Source organism: Brienomyrus brachyistius, chromosome 9 (genome assembly GCF_023856365.1).
Source record: "Brienomyrus brachyistius isolate T26 chromosome 9, BBRACH_0.4, whole genome shotgun sequence".
Lineage (NCBI taxonomy): Eukaryota > Metazoa > Chordata > Actinopteri > Osteoglossiformes > Mormyridae > Brienomyrus > Brienomyrus brachyistius.
This window is the reverse complement of record NC_064541.1, coordinates 7,997,539-8,017,331: the sequence shown is the minus strand read 5'-3', so window position 1 is coordinate 8,017,331 and position 19,793 is coordinate 7,997,539. Positions and strand designations below refer to the sequence as shown.

General features: G+C 45.7%; 1 protein-coding gene across 5 annotated transcripts in view; it reads left to right on the top strand.

The window, feature by feature from the left end:
- Nucleotides 1-19,793, top strand: part of macf1b (microtubule actin crosslinking factor 1b) — a 38,714-nt gene that overhangs the window by 9,493 nt on the left and 9,428 nt on the right. Inside the window, exons 1-24 of one of the 5 annotated variants that reach the window (XM_049024746.1) lie at nucleotides 35-455; nucleotides 1,526-1,721; nucleotides 5,673-6,265; nucleotides 6,431-6,502; nucleotides 6,712-6,879; nucleotides 7,851-8,017; nucleotides 8,321-8,480; nucleotides 9,314-9,398; nucleotides 9,698-9,939; nucleotides 10,242-10,361; nucleotides 10,523-10,630; nucleotides 11,370-11,588; nucleotides 12,660-12,863; nucleotides 13,372-13,603; nucleotides 14,089-14,315; nucleotides 14,491-14,613; nucleotides 14,699-14,800; nucleotides 15,922-16,023; nucleotides 16,159-16,323; nucleotides 16,529-16,684; nucleotides 16,765-16,962; nucleotides 17,246-17,374; nucleotides 17,584-17,754; nucleotides 19,486-19,641. In XM_049024746.1, the coding sequence (XP_048880703.1) occupies nucleotides 5,747-6,265; nucleotides 6,431-6,502; nucleotides 6,712-6,879; nucleotides 7,851-8,017; nucleotides 8,321-8,480; nucleotides 9,314-9,398; nucleotides 9,698-9,939; nucleotides 10,242-10,361; nucleotides 10,523-10,630; nucleotides 11,370-11,588; nucleotides 12,660-12,863; nucleotides 13,372-13,603; nucleotides 14,089-14,315; nucleotides 14,491-14,613; nucleotides 14,699-14,800; nucleotides 15,922-16,023; nucleotides 16,159-16,323; nucleotides 16,529-16,684; nucleotides 16,765-16,962; nucleotides 17,246-17,374; nucleotides 17,584-17,754; nucleotides 19,486-19,641 (3,825 nt within the window). In that variant the 5' untranslated portion in view covers nucleotides 35-455; nucleotides 1,526-1,721; nucleotides 5,673-5,746. Of the gene's footprint in view, nucleotides 1-34; nucleotides 456-875; nucleotides 1,722-5,672; nucleotides 6,266-6,430; nucleotides 6,503-6,711; nucleotides 6,880-7,850; nucleotides 8,018-8,320; nucleotides 8,481-9,313; nucleotides 9,399-9,697; nucleotides 9,940-10,241; nucleotides 10,362-10,522; nucleotides 10,631-11,369; nucleotides 11,589-12,659; nucleotides 12,864-13,371; nucleotides 13,604-14,088; nucleotides 14,316-14,490; nucleotides 14,614-14,698; nucleotides 14,801-15,921; nucleotides 16,024-16,158; nucleotides 16,324-16,528; nucleotides 16,685-16,764; nucleotides 16,963-17,245; nucleotides 17,375-17,583; nucleotides 17,755-19,485; nucleotides 19,642-19,793 lie in introns of those variants that run through there. The other 4 variants (XM_049024747.1, XM_049024750.1, XM_049024748.1 and 1 more) reach the window with 4 other exon arrangements.

Here is a 19,793-nt window from a genome sequence, read left to right as displayed (position 1 = left end):
CTAACAGTCCAGCAAGAAAGCAGAAGTGGGCACAGAGTTTGCTGGCAGAGATGGGGCAGGTGGGGGCACTGGGTCTCTCGGACGCCAAAGCGCTCCTGTTTTGCGGGAGGAGTGAGGGAGCTGGACCATGCAGCCGCGGCCGAACATCATCCAGAGGTACACATCAGGAATCTGACGGGAGAGATTCTTCTTTCTGGGGAGAACAATACAAGAACGAAGAGGAGGAGTGGTTCTGGGGTCGGGAGGTGCTCTTGTTGGGGGTGGGGGGGAGGTGTGGGTCCAGAGGAAAGTTGAACATTGTTTGGCTGGAACTCTGGGCAACAGAACAGCAGGGCCTATGGTTGGAGACTGGAGCGCACAGACAGGATGCTCGATGCAGGCGTGGATTTCTCACTGTGAACTCGCTAGCATAGTCATGTGGATTATTTGTGTGCCTTTTGTGCTCCAGAGTGCCGGTGAGTACATTCAACTTTCCCACAAGTTATGGGTAGCCTTGGACAGTCACACATAGGGAAATCTGAGCCCGGAAGGGTTTCTCTGGCTTCTTTGAGATAGCTCACCTCAGACCAACAACTTTGAATACTTGACTGTCTCATATCATAAGCACATCTACAGGTGATGGTTCAGAATAACGAATTTGTGGGATATTTACTACCTAATTTGTCAGGGTAGCTGTTCTGATAATTATTAACAACAACAAGAAGAACAGTATTATTAGTAGCAATACCATAATCATCATCATCATCATCATCATCATCAAGAATTATAATAACAATAATAACTGGATTAGAATGTACCACTGCATTGAAGATACTGTTCTCACTTTAAGGTTTGGGTTAAAATAATAACCTGAAGACTAATTTGTATCCTTATAAAAGGTACCTAGAATGAGCATGAGAATGGCTGTACCGTCACTGTGTGCTGTGTGAGCTGTGTGTGCTGTGTGAGCTGTGTGTGCTGTGTGAGCTGTGTGTGCTGTGTGTCCTGTGTGTGCTATGTGTCCTGTGGGAGCTGTGTGTGCTGTGTGTCCTGTGTGTGCTGTGTGCCCTGTGGGAGCTGTGTGAGCTGTGTGTGCTGTGTGTCCTGTGGGAGCTGTGTGTGCTGTGTGTGCTGTGTGAGCTGTGTGTGCTGTGTGTCCTGTGGGAGCTGTGTGTGCTGTGTGAGCTGTGTGAGCTGTGTGTGCTGTGGGAGCTATGTGAGCTGTGTGTGCTGTGTGAGCTGTGTGTGTTGTGTGAGCTGTGTGTGCTGTGTGAGCTGTGTGTGCTGTGGGAGCTGTGTGAGCTGTTTGTGCTGTGGGAGCTGTGGGAGCTGTGTGTGCTGTGTGAGCATGCAGCATCCTGAACCCAGTGTTATCCAGAAATCTCAGTCACCATTGAATGTGTTCAGTTCTGCAGGATTCTATCAGATAAAGGAGCAGTTCAATGCAGAGCTATCATATTATCCCAAACAAAAGGCCCTTTCACGGGTAGATAAACTCTATATGGAATAAGTTCTGCTTTCACTAATCTCGCTCTTGACCTTACAGCTATTTCAAGACTTGTTGACTGTATTAACGGCAACAATTTGAACATAAATATGCATCACACCTCCACTTAAACAAGCAACTTAGCCCGATATTGTGTGAAAGGAGTGACTGTACAGAGGAAGGACGGCTGGTCTCAAGAGTCAGCGTGTGAGCTAATCTGAAAGGGTGGAGATTACATTGTCGGGGAAATGGAGAGGTAAGCATAATGGACGGAGGGTTATGATCGGTAAATGCAAAGGGCTTTTGTGGTTAAGGCCATTACTGCATTTTTGGTATGGGATTCAGCCATGAGCCCAGCAGAAACTTATTTGGGCACAGTGACCGTGGTATACTTGGTAAGAGAGGAGCAGGGATTGTGGTGTATAGATGAGGAAGATTAAGGTGAGAAGGTCAAAGGGAACTGTGGTCAAACTGGCAAGGGTGATCTATCCTGTACGGGTGCGATGGTAGTCTGGTTGCAGACAGCTTGACGTAGGAACTTATTGGTCAAGGAATTAATTTCTGCCCATGACTGACCTCGAATTAATCACTCAGGAGAGAAAATGTTGTTCTGGGGATGGATGTTGGGGTTTATATGTATTAGTATCATATTACCATATTATGCCCCCCCCAAATTCACACAGCCCTTTCAGAGCATCGAATCAATGATCCGGGTCACGGCACCACTGTAGGCACAGTGTGAGGAAGTGATTTGTGATACTGTGCCAATGAAACTGAGCAACCAAGCAACCTCAGCGATGTCCAGTGTCCTTCTCATGGTGTCTGACCCTGCCTAGGGTGACTGTAACACACTATCTGCACCCAGCCAGTTTCTAACCATTTTTCATGAAGATGACTTTCATTTTTTTGATTGACATTTATCTTGCTACATGGTCTTCATTTATGTGATGCATTTATCCGACTCGAGAGATGAGTTACATTTTCATATGTGCGCTCTTAAAGATTTGAATCCACGCAATGCTCTATTTCTTGAGCTACAGGAGCACATACTTTTGAATTCCCATAATTGCTTTTTATGCAAAGTGATACAGTGCTAAAATATTCTGCAAATGTAGTAGAAGAATTACATTGTAAGTCATGTGTGTGGGTGCTGGTGCGTCACCTGTGAATTAATGTCATCCTGCCTGGGGAGTCCCTGGTCTTGTGTCCCATGCTCCCTACAGTAGGATCACTGGAAGCTTGTACTAGATAAGGTGGAAGATTTATTCATTTGTTGTACTAGGGCCATTTTGTGAAGTTTGTGAAGTTTGTGAAGATCGTGGTCCCCCAGAGCTTGAGCTTTGATGCCGTCAATCCATGGCTAATACAATACGGTTGTCCTCCCTGTGACAAGATCACTTCATGAGATGATTCAGTCAGCTGGACTCGTGAAGAAGTGCTTCATTTTTGGTCGCCGGTGGTCATCCTTCCTTTTCCATCACCATTACCATTACAATGTTCATCTCAGGTACACATGTACAGTACCAGCCAAAAGATTGAACACACCCAACTGCCTACAAAGGAGAGTGATAGTATCGTATCACATGACCTGGCCACCCGACTTAAACGTGGTTTTGGAGGAGTTTGACCATGGAGTGAAGGAAAAGTGGCCAATGAGCACTCAGCATATATGTGGGACCCCCTTCAGGACAGCTGGAAAAGCATCCCAGGAGGCCACCTCATGGAACTGGGATAGAGGAGACAGTAGGGTCAGCCAGTTCCTGGGGGAATAGGAGTTAAGGGCCTTCCTGAAGGGCCCAATGGTGGGATCACTCTGTCAACCACGGGATTTGAACCAGCAAGCTTCTGAGTCCACTGCCCCCTACCCTCAATATACTTCTTTGGTCAATGCATAATTCCATATATGTTAATTTATAGTTTTATATTCTTTGTCTGCCCTCCGCAGCCACCCTACCCCATGCAACTGTCTTATTTGTTACAGCTCTCCTTCTTCTCAATAAGCATTTAGAAACAAAGATGTTTCACCCCAAACCTCGTCAGTTTCCATACGGTGCTAACATGACAGTTGTCCAGGATTTGATATCAACTTTAAGCCCTACTATCAACCCTAATATCAGGGCCGTCACAACTCGCCCAAAGTTTGGAAGGCAAACTTGCTGTTTTAAGACTTAGCATAGCCACAGGTAAGAATCAGCTTCATATATCGAGTACACTGCATGTTAAAAGGGTATTCAAAGGGTTTTACGGATGTACATGTTTTTCATAAGCAAGCATAATCATGGCATCATCTGGATCCACGGGAAGTGGGTAATGGCAGGTCCGAGCATGGGGTCCCTCGCACTTACCTTGGAAATAGCCATTAATTTAATGACAAGAACACCACATTTGATTAAGCCTAACCCCGGGTAATTACAATATTGAAAGTGTGATACTTTCCACAAGGAGCAGAAGGGCAAGAATGTGGTTGTAGTTTTAGTAGCTATATTTATTTATGGTAATGTTATGCACACAGCATGATAGAGTGAGGAAACAAAAATTCTCTGAAAATCAAACATGTGTGCCCTACTTATCTGTGGGGAAACACGATTCTTAGCAGATGGTCTGAATAGTCAGACCTGCAGATAACTTGTGTCATTTTTCGTGTTCCACCATGTCAGTCTGTCGAGTTTGTGGTTTTACACTGACAATGGAGGGAAACTAAAGAAAGTCTGAACCCTTTAAAATGATGTTTGTGAAGGTCATACATTGTGTAGAGACGCATTCATAGTCTAGGGGTTGCAGCCATAAATTCTCGTAAATAAACTAAGACCGTGGAACTTCAGGTCGAAGAAAATGAGGTACCGTCGCATGCAATCAGATTAGTGTTAAAATTAGGTCAATACTATATAATTACTGACAATACCTTGCATTTTGCGAACCCGTGTTCACCCAAGGGTGAAAGCACATTCACGTGACATCCATCTCAGAAATGCTACTGCATCTTGAGAGGCGACTTTCCCAAATTAGGCCTGCATTGACGGATGGTGACCCGCAATGACCTCTGCTGGTTGAGTGGCAGCCAGGGACAGTGCTTTTTGACCCCTTACCCCAACACGGGCCTCTTTCCGTTACGCCCAATGGGATAAGCAGCTGACCCCTCATTTTACTTAGGGAACTTCAAAAAGTCAACTAAATATCCAAGGCATCTAGGCTGCAGATCGTTATTCCAGTGGCCGAAAGTTCCAAACCACGAACGGAATGTTCGAAGGTGGCGATTATTCTGGGCAGAGACGTTTCAGTGCTGTTTGCTCGCACACGCTGCAGTCCTGCGGAAGAGCCACAGCTTGGCGCAGACAATACGGCCCCAGTGATGCTGCTACATGGTACAGTGGCCAGGACTTTTCTTTGTGATGGCCCCAGCTCTCGGAAATGAAGCTGCGTCTTATGCCTGTCATATTCGATCAGGCGCTAAATGGCGTCCTGGCACCGGCCGGGGACCAGCGCTGGCCCGGAACAGAGGCCTTGGCTGCCAGGAGGAGCAGTGGGTATCCTGGATGATTCCTCCCCTCCCTCTGCACAGACAAGCCTGTCAATGCAATTCTTTCACCGGGGACTGTGGACGGCCACGTAGGTCTTGGGGCTCCAGCACCGAGAACGGCGAAGGCCTGTGCTGAGCTTTTTGTCTTCACCCCCCTTGGATGTAACCAAATCTAACCAGATCCAACCAGATCCAGCTGGTGCCTGTTGCTTTCTGAGGTCAATTTGAATCAGCAGGAAAAGTGATCAGTCCATTTGTGTCTTTTTAAAAAACACACTTATAGTTCACTTGCTCGAAAAATGTAAAACAAGGTGGTTCCCTTCAGACTGATCATATGAGTTTTTAGGGACCATAGCGAAATATTATATTATATATTATAATATATTATATATTATATTATATTATATTATAATAGTGTTTCTTGGATGCATACGGGAATGTGCACATTTATTTGAAGCTTCTGGAGATTTTGAAAAAATGCATTACTAATGTTATGCATGGTGTATGAATAAGTTTGTTTTTTACGTTGTCTGTCATATTACTGACATATTATTAACATTAGCACGTCAATAAATGAAATGAATATCAAATGTATGTATGATGGACTTCTCTCACGTGAGGGTGTGATGGGGGGGTTGGTGGGTGGTCCACCTGATGGGTTTATAAACAGCGCCCTTGTCTTGTTTTTAGGCAGTAAACAGGCCCCTTGCATGCATGACCCAGGGCTCGTCCCACTCGGCGCACCTCACTAGCTCAGTAGAGACATGGGAAACCTCATCAGTCGGCCCAGCTGTCTGGGTCAGAAGTCCAAGCAGGTCAAATCTGAGGAGCTAGACCAACCAAAGCACAGGAAGGAGCATCTGCCCAAGAAGGAGCCCCAAGAGCCAAACACGCCAGCCACACAGAGCCCAATCTTAGAAAGGCCACAGAGCACTTCTTTGCCCTTGAGCAATACCCGGCCAGGTACCCCTTCCCCAGCCAAAACATCTCTCAACGGGACCCTGACTAAGGGGACTACAACTGGGCTCAGAAGGGCACCCCCAGGACAGCAGGTGAAGGGGATTGAGGAGAGGCCACTGGTTTTCCAAAGAAGGAACTCTGGAAGTCCCTGGTCATGGAGAACGCTCTCTTCTCGGGAGGTGACGGAGGTAACGGAGGTGACGGAGACCATCGTGACAGAGATTGTGGAGGTGACCGAGTTTCCATCCGGGGACAAAGGGGGCGACCCGGTGGTCACCAGGACTGTACGCGTCCTTACCGGAGCGGCTGAGGAACTTACTGAGGTCAATACGCCACCAGCATCCAAACCCTGTAGATGCACTAGAAATGTGTAGCCCAGCAGGAAGAAAAAGTCAAAACTGAGTATCATTTCTGTCGCCCGTAAGGCCAAATGTATTCTTACCGAGAGGCTTAAATTTTTCACGATGCTCACATTGTCTGTCTTACAGCTACAAAGTGACGGACACTCCAGCTCAGACCAGGAATCTAGTGTGGACAGATGGACTGCTCTTAACAAGAAGGTCAGACCTTTACTTCTAATGCCTATGGTCCATTTACCACTAAAATAAACACCTGCTCCAAAACATTGTTGCCACTAAACAATATTTACCGAAAAAAGCAGCAATGCATCAAGATATTCCGGAAATGTACTCTTCAGAAAATGAAGTACAGTTTAAATGTGTTGATTATGGTATAAGGACTGAATGTACTTTTCTGTCTCTGACCTCAGAGTTTGCAGGTCTTGGCTGCCAAAGATGACGCCGAGGACTCGGAGACCTTTCATCAGGCCCTTGAGGCATTGCTAACATGGGTGTCTGAGATAGAAGAGCTGATAGCCAATCAGAAGCCGCCTTCTTCAGAGGTTAAGGTGTTGAAGGCACAGCTTCAGGAGCAGAAGGTATTTCTCAAGGAAGCAGAAGCATAAAATATATGCTTATTTTCACACACATTTCACATTACAGGCTTGTGCTTTCAGATTGGAACTGGGAGAAGAAGGGTTACATGTCTTGTCCTCAAAATGTCGGTCTTTTTTCCTTCAGAGGTGTAATTATTGATATTGTGGGCTCCCTAGGTGAGTTGAAACCTGCCTTCAGAACGACAATAAAGCCGTAAAGCCAATGTTTTTCACATAGCAATGCAAACAATTGTGATGTGGAGACAGCATTAGACTAATGGCTGTACACAGCTCCCAGTTGGGGGTTAACTCATGGGTAATAAAGTGCTGTATATTTTCAAGTTCTGTGTAGCTGAAAATATTTTTGGTGTACTGTTATTGTACTCAGTTATTAAAATAATTTCACTGATTTTAATCCAAGCACAGCAGACTTCATTCAATAATATCTCATGAAAATATATATATTGCAAATATTCTGAAATTAAAGTTAAGCATGATGCATGCACTATTTTTTAATACTTATTGATGCTGAAGGCAGCAAAGTTAATGTTAAAAACTTTTATAGACTTGGATTCCGGTGAGCTACATTAGCTGGTCTTGATGTACAAATGCTGGCAAAAGCACAAGGTGGAGTTTCCAGGGTGAAACCAAGTAGGATTCTATTTCTTATCATGTATTGTAATGGTGCACCAGTGCTCACGTTGCCGTGGGAAAATCCCAAAATCCCTTTCACAAACATAAATGCCAAGGTTATTCCTTGATGGGATGCAACCGAAAACGTAGGGTTAAGCTGAGGTTGCCTCATGTAAGGATTATTCATGTTTTTGTGCCAAGGAAGATAAAGTTACTGCACAGATACCTTTCCCTGATTCACTACTGTATTTCCTCTGAGCCAACAGAAACATTAGAACAGTGAATGTAAAGGATTTGAATTTTGGCTCAAAACGAACTGACACTCTCTTCTGTTCCGCTAGCTCTTACAGCGCCTCCTAGAGGACAGGAGGCCCAGCGTGGAATCAATGGTGAAACAGGGGCCACAACTAGCCAAGGTATTCCAGAGTACGGGGAGGGAGTCAGCAGCAAGTCAGATATGCAGCCTGCAGGAAAAATGGAAGGCGTTACTCCAACACGCAGAGAGCAGGTATCCGGTTCTTGCTTGTTGGCTTATGTTAAATCACTGCTGTTTGAAAGTAAATCCAGAGCTTAGTGACAGAAAAAGAAAACATGCCTGACATGAACTTTCACTGCAATGCAATATTTGGATACAAGCTGCTGTTCTGTATAATGAGCACCCATCATGATAAGATGTAACAGGATTACAGATAGAATGGAAAAGCAATTAACACTGTAAAAGCCAAATTGGGAGTATAAGAGTCTCTTGTGGATTGTGACCTAACGCCCTGAGACCCTTGTCGCTGAGCTTTCGCTGTGCCCCAAACGCCAGGCGAGGGGGCCTGGAGCAGATCCTGCCAAGAGCACAGCGGTTCCAGGAGAGCACAGACACCTTCCAGCACTGGCTCATGGCCGCCGAGCAGAGCCTGTCAGAACTACGCTCCGCCGAGAGGGGGATGGGCCGCATCCCGGAGGCTGCTGCACGTGCCAAGGTACAACAGCACAACCGATGGCTAGGAGGTGTGCGGATAAAAGGGACAGGCTGAAAGGATGAAACCAGAAACCACCATTAAGTATGGAATTTGTGGAAGCTATGTGGCTGGCAAGTGGCTCTGCCAGTTTGGCCTCTGGCCTTCTGAGCTAAAGGTTGTTGGTTCAAATCCCGTGGTTGTCTTTGTCCCTCTGCGAAAGCTGCTTAATCCCAGTTACTCCAGAGACTGGTTAACTCTGTTTTCACCAATGTATGTGGGTAAATGCATCTGCCAAATAATTGTCAATCAAATATGCATCTTTATATTGATAAAATATAATTGAGCTAAACCTCTGTGCCTGTGACCAGAAGGTTGCCGGTTCGAGCCCAGCCTCAGCACATCTGCAGAGTTATTGCTTTCGATTCCACCCCCTCGCTGTGTTATGGAGTTTGTGTGTTCTCCCTGTGCCGTACGGGTCTCATTCCAGTCCCCTGCTTTTCTCTCGCAGTCTAAAGCCGTGTAGTTAGGTTAATTGGCTTCTATAAATTGCCCATTGTGTGTGTATGGTTGCTGTAACGTACTGGCATCCTGTCCAGCATGTAGCCCTGCCGTCTGCTCTGTGTTGCCTGGAATGGGCTCCAAAGCCCCCCCGGGATGCCACTCACTGGAAGATGGATGGTTGGCTACGTTCTGGCAATGGTTCAGCCAGGGGTGGCGTGAAGAGGGCGCTATAATGAACGAACTTGGCTTGCGATCATACTGTCATTGTACTGCATGGTATGGCCAGTGTGTAAATTCCTCTATCCGCATCGCTCATGTTCGTTCACTCAGAGAACTCCTTCTTGAATCTCCAGGCTACGATTGAAGAAATAAAATGTAAGGGGGCTGACCTTGAGGACGTTCGACAGAGAGGCCACGAGCTCATGGAAAAGATTTCAGGTGGGTCAGTTGGAATGGACCAGCAGGCCACCATTTATAAAAACATCTACATACATGCAGAGAGCCAGCTGGTTCTAGCTACACGGGAGCTCAGGGTCTCTGGCCAGTCATATATAAAATGTTGAGCACACCCCAAAATAATTCTATGTATGGCAAAAACAGAATTTCTTGCTGCATTACGTGTCTGGGCAGCCCAGCTCACAACTCAGTAAAATAACCATTTGTAGATAGTATAAGGTCAGTGTGTTTTTGGATAAATAAAACCAGAGTAGTAGTCATAGTGATGTGTGTCACTGCAGAGGAGGAGTCCCAGTTAGTCCAAGAGAAGGCCGACAGCCTGAGAGTCAGGTACTCAGTGCTCAGCCTGAGTGGGGCAGACGTCTTGCAGCGCCTGGAACAGGCCCTGGAGGCTTCTCAGCGCTGCACCTCCAGCCAGGAGGAGCTGCATCTGTGGCTGGGGAGGATCGAGCGTGAGCTGCTGGGTGTGGGGAGCCAGCCCCCGCCTGGGGAGGGCGTCCTCTGTGCCACTGAAAGGCTTCGGGTGAGATACTTAATTATGGATGCGCTACGGAGATTCGTGCTAGATAGTAGAGTGTGTCTTGGCGAGTTTGGATGCTGTGTCTGTACTCTCAGTCGGCAGAGTGGTTTCACTTATGAGCAAGACCTTTAATCGCACCAGGGATTGACCCCGTTTTTCTCAGAAATGTTTGTTCCTTAGGGTAAAAGCATTTAATGAATTATTAGTCAGTTCACCCACCGTTCTTCATATATTGCTGATAATATGTGAAAAGCTTATTGATGTGGTGGACCAGCATGATGGAGGTACTTGTTGTGCTGCTATAGCTGGAGCAGGCGGTGGAGAAGGAGCTGCTCTGGTTTGAGGACACCGCCCGCAAGCTGGAGGAGCTGAGCAACATCAGCCTCGATCCCGACGTCATCTGCACTCAGCTGTATGACCAAAAGGTGGAGTTACAAACAGACGCCGATTCCATTTTCACATTTCGGTTAAGGAAGGATCCAGTGTCAGCAATGAGACACAGAGTGGAAAAGAAAACTGTAATAAAGTGATTGATAAATACAGAGTCTTGTGAAATGTTTTTGATTCTTGTGTAAACTGCATTCAGATTCTCGCCGTGGAGATAATGCAGCACAGATTTAACATCGAGAAGATGACGAAGGTCTTGGAAATCCTGCAGAGCTACAGCGAAGAGGGTGAAAACGAGAACCTACAGGTGATGATATGTACGACGTGCCGAAGACCTTGCAACATTTCCACAGAATCACTGTCACCAGCCCAACCCTCTAAGCAGCTCATTCGGGGTATCAAAAATGAACAGTTTAAAAATTGTATGTGGTTATACTATTGTGTAATGCAATAATAATACAAATAAATAAGAGAAAGTATCAGAGCACATTCATACAGCAGATCGTGTTGTTGTTGACCAATGAAAAGCACATATCTCCAAAAATCTTTTTCTCAGAAACTACTTTACAAAATAAATGTAAAACAATGTGATGAAACTTCCTTAGCACCACTAATATAGACCTTTTATTACAAACTCGTCAGTGAACAGTTAAAAATGTAAAACGGATTGTCAGCGAGGTAAGTATGTTAGTGTCAGCAAGATACAAACACTAATAACAAAAATGGTAGTTAACTAGCTACCTAGCTAATGGTTATTAACTTGATAAAATTAGTGATATGAAATAATCCAACGACCATCATGAATACAAATTTTAACTACTACAAGCATAAATACTAGGTAAATAGAGGACGCCATAAAACTTTGTGATTTAGGTGTCAGGTGGTAGCAGCAGGCAGAGGAGAATGAGCGTATTCCATCTATCGTAAAAAGTGACAATCGTCAAAAAGCGGACATACTCGGTTTTCAGTAGAAAGTCATGATGTGTATAAAGTCAAACCATAAACTGAGCTTATGTATTGAGCTTCTCCCTGTCCTTTATTCGCAGTCACAGCTTGACACTCTGCAGGAGAAGTGCCAGGCCGTATCGACCACACGCTCGCACGAGGTGCTGCAGTTAGAGCACGCTCAGGCGCTCCTTCTCCAGTTCTCCGAGAGCTACGCGGAGGTGTCGCCGTGGTTACAGGAGACCCAGGATCTGGTCGGCCAGCTCTCGCTGGAGGCGACCAGCTATGAGGCTTTCCGGGAACAACAGGAGCGCCTACAGGTCAGCCCCTTTCCCCCCATGCCCCTGCAGAATTAGGCGCCGAGTCTAAACACAAGACTCTGCAACAGGTCTTACAGCTGCAGGGTGGAGAGCAAAGTTTCCCGCTTGATCTAACTGGAGTGATGAAACCCTTGTAATATACCTTGTAATATATCTAATATCCAACTGGGTCAACCAAGAGGATATTCCATGAAAGTAGCTAAAGAAATCCAGACTTTCCCTTAATCCTGCTTCGTGGAACAGCCCCCAGGACCATCAGATTGAATGAATTTGTTTTTTACTGTGAACTTGCCCTTGATCAAGGTCCTCGACCCCAGCTTCTTACGGGACCTGGCTGACCCCGGTCTCTGACCAGAAGCTTCCTTACTTATGTTGCTTTGGACAGAAGTGTCTGCTAAATAACTGTAAATATAGAAAAACAAAAACAAAACTGTCTCTTGTATTGATTATAATAATAGCATAATATGGTGTAGAATGTCATCTTGTTTTTTTTCTTACATTTTAAGGTGCTTAAAATGTGTTTCTGTTACCTGTTCAGTGCTGGCATGTTTTACTGGGTTATTCAGTGCTTCCATGTTTTACTGGGCTATTTAGTGCCAGGCAGTTTCCCTGGGCTACTCAGTGCTGGCATGTTTTACTGGGCTACTCAGTGCTGGGCAGTTTCACTGAGTTACTCAGTTCTGGGCAGTTTCACTGGGCTACTCAGTGCTGGGCAGTTTCACTGGGCTACTCAGTGCTGGCATGTTCTATTGGGATACTCAGTGCTGGGCAGTTTCACTGAGTTACTCAGTTCTGGGCAGTTTCACTGGGCTACTCAGTGCCGGGCAGTTTCACTAGGTTACTCAGTGCTGGCATGTTTCACTGGGTTATTCAGTGTTATTAACCGCTAATGGGATTCCATGAGCTTCCCAATGCTAACATCTTTGGACACTGCAATCCTAATGCGCTTCTGTGGTGCAGTCAAAGCTAACATGCTTCCGTTAGGCTGCTCAGTGCAGACACAGCTCTGTGGCCCAAGCTGTGCTAGCCTATTTAGCCCAGTGCTAATGCTATTCCGCTCTGCTGCCGAAGGGTCTGAGGGAGTCCATAGCGGAGCACAAGCCCTTGATCTCACGGCTCTGCTCAGTGAGCCGTCGGCTGTCCGAGCTCAGCCCCACCCAGGGAGAGGAGTTCCGGCAGCGGGCCGCGGACACGGAGGAGAGGCACAGCGCCATCAGGGATCGGGTACGGGAGGTGGCCAGCCTGCTGGAGGAGTCTCTGCCTCGCTACACACAGGTAGCTTCAAACCTCTGACTTTATTCAAGATCCCCCTGGCAAAACTATAATTATATCTATACATTTATGAAAAAACCTAATTCTAACTTTTTAATTTTTTATCTCTTCTAATTTTTTCACATTAAAAATGCATGTATATTTTGTGAGATAAGATGAAGTCAGGAAGTTTGATTGGGCAAGTGCTTTATTGAGATTCCTGTCCTTTGTGCTGTTACTGGGATTCCTGTTGTCCTTCAGGTCATTATTGGGATTCCTCTTGACCTTTGTGTTGTTAGTAGGCTTCCTGTTGTCCTTCAGGTCATTATTGGGATTCCTCTTGACCTTTGTGTTGTTAGTAGGCTTCCTGTTGTCCTTCAGGTCATTATTGGGATTCCTCTTGACCTTTGTGTTGTTAGTAGGCCTCCTGTTGTTCTTCAGGTCATTATTGGGATTCCTCTTGACCTTTGTGTTGTTAGTAGGCTTCCTGTTTTCCTTCATGTCGTTACTTCCTCTTATTCTTGCCCTTCAGCTCAGCGAGAGGATGTCCCAGCTGGGCGAGAGCCTGGAGCGTCTGCGCAGCCGGCTGCAATCGCCCGTGACTCTGCGCGGTCAGACGTCTCGTATTCAGGAGCAGCTCCAGGAGAGTCGGATCACGCTGGCCGAGCTGGGCAAAATGGGGCAGGCGCTGGGCAATATTGAAGTGCAGGCACGCGAGCTCCTGGCCAGCGCCAAACCCACCGGGGACAGTGCCATCTGCATGGGTGGGTCTCCACAGTAGCCGCCTGTGGCAATCTCACAGGGCTTCCTAATTAATGCCTTACAGCTATTAGCACCAACCCAACAAGGCCTGAGACCATGTGAGCTGGCGGTGAAATTGAAATACATGGAATGGCTGGGGTGCCCTGCGGACAGACTTGGGGACTAAAGCTGTGTTCTTTTTTCTGAGCTCACTAACAAGATGAATAGTCTTAAGCTTTGTCTAAGACCTTTCTGTTTGTCTAAGACAGTGATCTTTCACTGGCTATTTACACTTTGTGTGCAAACGAACACGGAAGTGATTCTGTCGTTGTTAAGTATGTGTATTGTCATATATATAATTTCCATATTTTTCCAACCGATCGTCTATTTGGAAACTGAATACAGTATGATCCGCTGATTGCTTGATAGGCTTAAACAGTAATTGTTACACCCTGACATCACTGGCTGAGCCATTGCAGTGACTAACAACACTGTTCACTGCCTGCAGCCATCCAAGAGCAGGTGAGCGACCTAGGACAGCATTTGCAGGAGGTGCAGGCCCAGGCTCAGGAGAGGGACAAGTGGCTCCATCAACTCTTGGACCTGGCTGCCAAGTACTGGGGGGACGTGAACGACCTGACAGGCGTGCTGAACGACACGCAGCAGGCCATCCTGGACCTGAACGGGAACGGCTCTGACCCGGTGACCATCCAGCAGAGTCTGGAGAGCATGCAGGTGTGCCCGGCCACCCAAGTCTGTCTCCCTGGTTTGGGTTCAGGTTACATACCTAGTAACACAGCAGAGCAGTAGGGTTACTCTTACCACCGGAACTGACAACACATTCTTGTTTGCAGTCTAGTTCCTTAACCAATCAAAATCATTCCTTACACCTAGCCTTTTGGTTCCCTAGGCCCTCAGGGACGACATCGACAGCCTGCAGGGAGACCTTGACTCACTGGGAATTCTGGGAATGGATCTGATGTCAGCGTGTGGGGACATTGACAAGCCAGACGTCACTAAGTGTTTAGATGAGGTGAGAGTTCCTGTTTCAGGGCCAGCATCTGTGAATAATACATTCGCAAGCCTGTTTGACGTCAAAGCTGTATCTGATTTTACAGCTTTATGGTACATGGAACAACCTGAGCAAGCTGTGGACAGAGTGTCATAGCAAGCTGGAGAACTCCCAGCAGGTGGCGCTACACTACCAGGACACCATGCAGGTGGGAGCCATTTGAGATCCATGCCCACAATGGCACAGAGCCTGACACTCACTGGACGAGCCAAACTGCAGGCCTTTTGAAAAGCGTGTTCTTCATTCTCAGCTCGTTGGCCGGAAGGCGACCTTTGTCCCCTGGTGTTTTACTGATGACTGTCTGACAGAATTTGCCGGGCTCTGCCAGTGCAGAGCTAATGGTTCTTATGACCTTCACTGTAAAATTGTTGAACTTCAGCTGAGTTAAAGCCCAGAGTCTCTCTTCCGATTAATATTGTCTGAACTAGTCAGCAGGCTTCTGTGTTCCACTGAGAATTAATTATATTTTTTAAATAAGCTTTTTTTTAATTAAATTTGTTAAATGAACCACTTCTCCAGGCCAACATGCTTCATACTTGAGGGCTGCTGCCAGAGGGAATGAGCTTTGAGTTTTTGAAACATCAGCTCCATTATCTCTTATCCGAATGATTCGGACTGATAGCGTTAATCGTTTTGGTTATAACACGCAAAGGAGAATTCCATTTTTTTTTTAAAAAACATTGTTTTGTATACTATTTGTAAGCTGGTGACGTTTGAGTAGGTAGTCGGTGCTTGTAAATACAAAAATCCCTTTGCTATTTAGTTTTTCTGGTAACAAGATCGCATGTATGTAGTTCTCATCAGCTTATCAGCTCTGGAATGGGAAGAGACAGTATACTGTAAACATTATGAATTTATTGCAGTGATCACCAACTGGCGGATTCGGCTCCACATCCAGACCGCGTGATTTCCCCCCCCCCCCATTTGGCATTTTTTTTGGATGCAGTGAAGCTTGGCTATGTGCTGCTGGTGGAATTTAGTCCTTGGGAAAAAAGTTCCAAACCCGTGATTTATCAGGCGACTATGTTTGTTAGTTTACATGACTCAGAATATGTAGAATTTTACACATCTACTCGGCCCAGCCATTTAAATTCTCCTTTCATATCAAAGTGTTTAATACGGGTCGTAAAATTAATATCTAAAATTTGGTGACTCTCTGTGCAGTATTTAACTGAAAACAGCAGTCACATAGGTGACACCCTGTTGAAACAAAGGATCATATTAACTTTTTAGAACGTTTGAGGTTACGGTCATTTCTGTGCTCTACAGGGACTGTTTGAGTGGCTCAGATCGGCTGAGTTGAAGTCCACGGAAAAGTTTTTGGTAGAGACTGACTTGGAGGCTGTGAAACAGCAACTGTGTGACTTAAAGGTGAGGCGAATGAGCAGCTCCAGTGTGGATGCATCCACTTCACCTGCTCTGTATAATGTCCAATTTGCTTTACATCCTGTTAGTGACCATTACTAAGAGGTAGCGACATATTGACACAGGGCTTGCCCCACCTAGGCATTTAAACGGGAGCTGTACCAAAAGAAGATCGAGATGGAGAGCCTCAACCACCGCTTTGTCTACCGTCTCCCACTGGACCACGAGACGGCCGGCCTCACATCGCCTCTGGAGGACTTTCGCCGACGTTGGGATGGCCTGGAGGGGGAAACAGTGAGCAGACAGGTAATCGTGACCTCCATGTTCCACAAGCTGACCAAATTTATTCCCATGAATGGATGAGTAATTTTCCACATACTGTAATATATATTGGGAATATTGGGGAAATCAGAAGAACAGCATGTTTGGATTGTGGTCACAGCAGATTCAAGTCATGGCTGAAGCAGAATTTGTGATGTATTGACTGGGCTTTACCACCACGGCATTTCAGCACCAGCTGGAGTGTGCTCTCCTAGGCCTGGGTCAGTTCCAGAACACGCTGGATGAGCTACATACCTGGCTTTCCCACACAGCGGACCTTCTGCAGGGACCCCGTCCAATCAGCATCGACCTGCAGATCTGTGAGATCGAGTTAGCCAAGCATAAGGTACACCCGGAGTCACCCTGACTGTCAGCAAAGTGCCTTCTCCATAGACCAGAAAAGACAAGGTCATTGTTACTGTCCAGGTTCTCCGGAATGATGTGATGTCACACGTGCGGACAGTGGAGTCCCTGAATCGGGTGGGCAGGGAGCTTTTGGAGGCTGGCTCTGGTGATAGCCCTCATGGTCTTCAGGCCAAGCTAGAACAACTCAATGAACGCTGGGAGTATGTGCGCTGTGAGACCGAGAGGAGACAGCTAGAGTTGGAGAACAACCTGAGTCAGGTAAAGAATGGATCATATGTCAATATTGTATTGGGAGTAGTTCAGGTACAGCAGTGGAAGAGTGGGGAGAAGATAAGGAAGATTAAAAGTACTGGTAGAATGATCCCAAAGTGAACTAGACGTAGAGAACCAGATGTTCCATATTTTATGTCCTGTACTGCCCTCTAGTGTCAATAAATAATTAAGCTGTGTGATCATTAGTATCTATATTGTGATTCATACAGGGATCTGACAGAGACATTGAAAGTTTAGTTGACTGGCTGATTGAACATTTTATCTCCAGGTCCAAGATGTTACAATGGAGATCCAGGACCTGCTGCAGTGGCTGGAGAACACAGAGTTGAGGATGTCATCATCCAGGCTGGTGTGGGGGCTTCCTGAGACAGCCAATGAGAGGCTCAATGCACATCTGGTACCATGACACACCTTGTAGCACAACAGGCACTTGTTAACAAAATGTATGCCAGAAGTACAGTGGTGAACGGCTCATGACACATCATGAAGTAATCACTTAAACACCAGATAAGACAGAGCACGCGTGTTGACAGGAATACTTAATGTACCTTTATTGGTAGGAGACGAAAGAATGAGCGCTGACCTCTATGTGTCCCGCTTCTCCAGGAACTGTGCAAGGAGATGGAGTCCAAGCGACAGACCTATGACAATGTGAGGGACACCATCCACCGGCTTCTGGAGAACCACGATGTTGCCCGAGGTTCCAGCACAGAGCACAGTCTGTGCATACTGGAGCAGAAGTGGGAGACTGTCTACAGCAAAGTGCAAGAGAGAAAGGTAGAGCTCCTTATCGTCTGTGCTGATGCCTGTTGCTGTGGGACTTCAAAAAATGCCCCCTTCAATTGTGCTGGACAATCCATTCATCATCCAGTGCAGAGTAGTGGGTGTGTTGGAACATATTTTACAGAAATATCATAAGACACCAAGATGGGTGCCCTGATATTATGTAATCTAGGCCAGTGATTCTCAATCCATGGGTCGCAACCTGAAAGGGCCGAGAGGAGTTGGAAATGTAAGCATTGTAAAACTAGCAAGCTCCTATACTGATCCACGATCAGATTTCCCATCCCCAATTCTAGAGTTAACCTATATAAATGGGTCTTGGGTCTGTAAATGCTTACGTAAAGCTAGCGAATACTCATCCGGTGCAAGAAGTCAAACCATAGATACTTAATTTAAAATTCACTGGCACATCCAATCAGATTTGTACAATAGAGATTAATTGGCGTACACTGCAGAGTGCACTGCACTCTTGATCATAGCGTTAATTTAAACTTATACTTCATGTAGGGTTGTGACTGAGCTGGCATAGAAAATATTGGGTCGCACTACAAAAAAAAAAAAGGTTGAGAACCACTATTCTGGGCTTTAGTCACTCAGAAAATTAAAGAAAGTCAGCATGATTGGCCAGTGCTCAGCTGGACAAAGTGACATTTCACTGCAAATAAGAAATTAGCGTACACAAAGATAAGCAACCTTGTACACTGGTATGATGAAGGTCTCTCAGCCCCCTTCTCAGACATTTGGACGCGAATCAGACAAAAACAAAAGAATCTTATAGGCTGTAGAATTAAAAATGTACGATAAGGAGGAGCATAGAGTACCAAGCAGGGATGCAGTGACCTCTCACACACTTACAACCTAATGTTAATGAAGAAGTTAGGTGCAAAGTAATCCGTTTATTAATAAATCCCTAAATCATAACTACTGATGTAAAATCCCATGGTATGTTCTCGACACCTCCATGCTGTCCCCTGTCTTACTTTGTGTGCTTACTCCGATATCCATTCCGGCAAACTGGCTTAAAGGACATATGGGAGGGTATGGCGAGTACGGAGACCTTGAGCTACTAAAGCTACTCAACATATAGTCATCATTTATATACAGTACTGTGCAAAAGTCTTTAGCAGCCAAAGAAAATGATGTGTAAATGATTTTTTTGTTGGTGAAACACTATGCAATTATGCTTGTGAAGGTGTGTCTGCTTAGCAAAGACTTACAAAAACTCTGCTACAATCACCACACTATAACCAGCCAACATCCGATACATCCATGTATTTTTTGACTCGACCACTAGCACATCTCACATAGCTAATCAAAATCTATTTTTTTTTTATAATTAAGTTAAATAATTAAGTGAGCTGGTGGTGAAATTTAATAAATACTTGGAATGGCTGGGGTGCCCCTGAGGAGATGTTTGGAACTGAAAAGGTGACCATCTCACCATCCAACAAGATATCAGTAGCTTTTTGGAGAATGGAAGAAATTTTGGCTAGTTTTTATTGTATTACTCTTAATTTGCCTATGTTAAATTGTGTTTTTTTCTTCTGAGCAAATGTACACTTACAAACCAGATAAAGAACTTGAAACATTTCTTTTAACTGCCTAAGACTTCTGGACAGTGCTGTAGATGTCTATTTTGTGGGAGGTTTGAGTCTTAATCAGTTTAAGAGAAGTTTAAACAGCCCATACGCCACTAACTTGCAGTCTTGCGTTCTCTCTGATCAGGCTAAGTTGACTGAGGGACTGAGTCTGGCGAAGGAGTTTCATAGCACCGTCCAGGACTTGCTGACCAAGATGGCGCAATGTGAGGAGGCCATCAGTGCTCTGCAGACACCCAGCTTCCTCCTGGACGCAGTCTGTGCTCAGCTGCAGGACCACAGGGTGAGTCAGGACTTTCCGCGTTGGAGATGGGTATCCAGACCAGAAAGTGGCTCAGTAAATACAGGTCAGATGGCAGCTTAGGGTATGTGGGCTATTAGCCTACATTAGAGATGTGTTTGGGATGAGGGGTTTTCCCCCTAAAAGTAAATGGG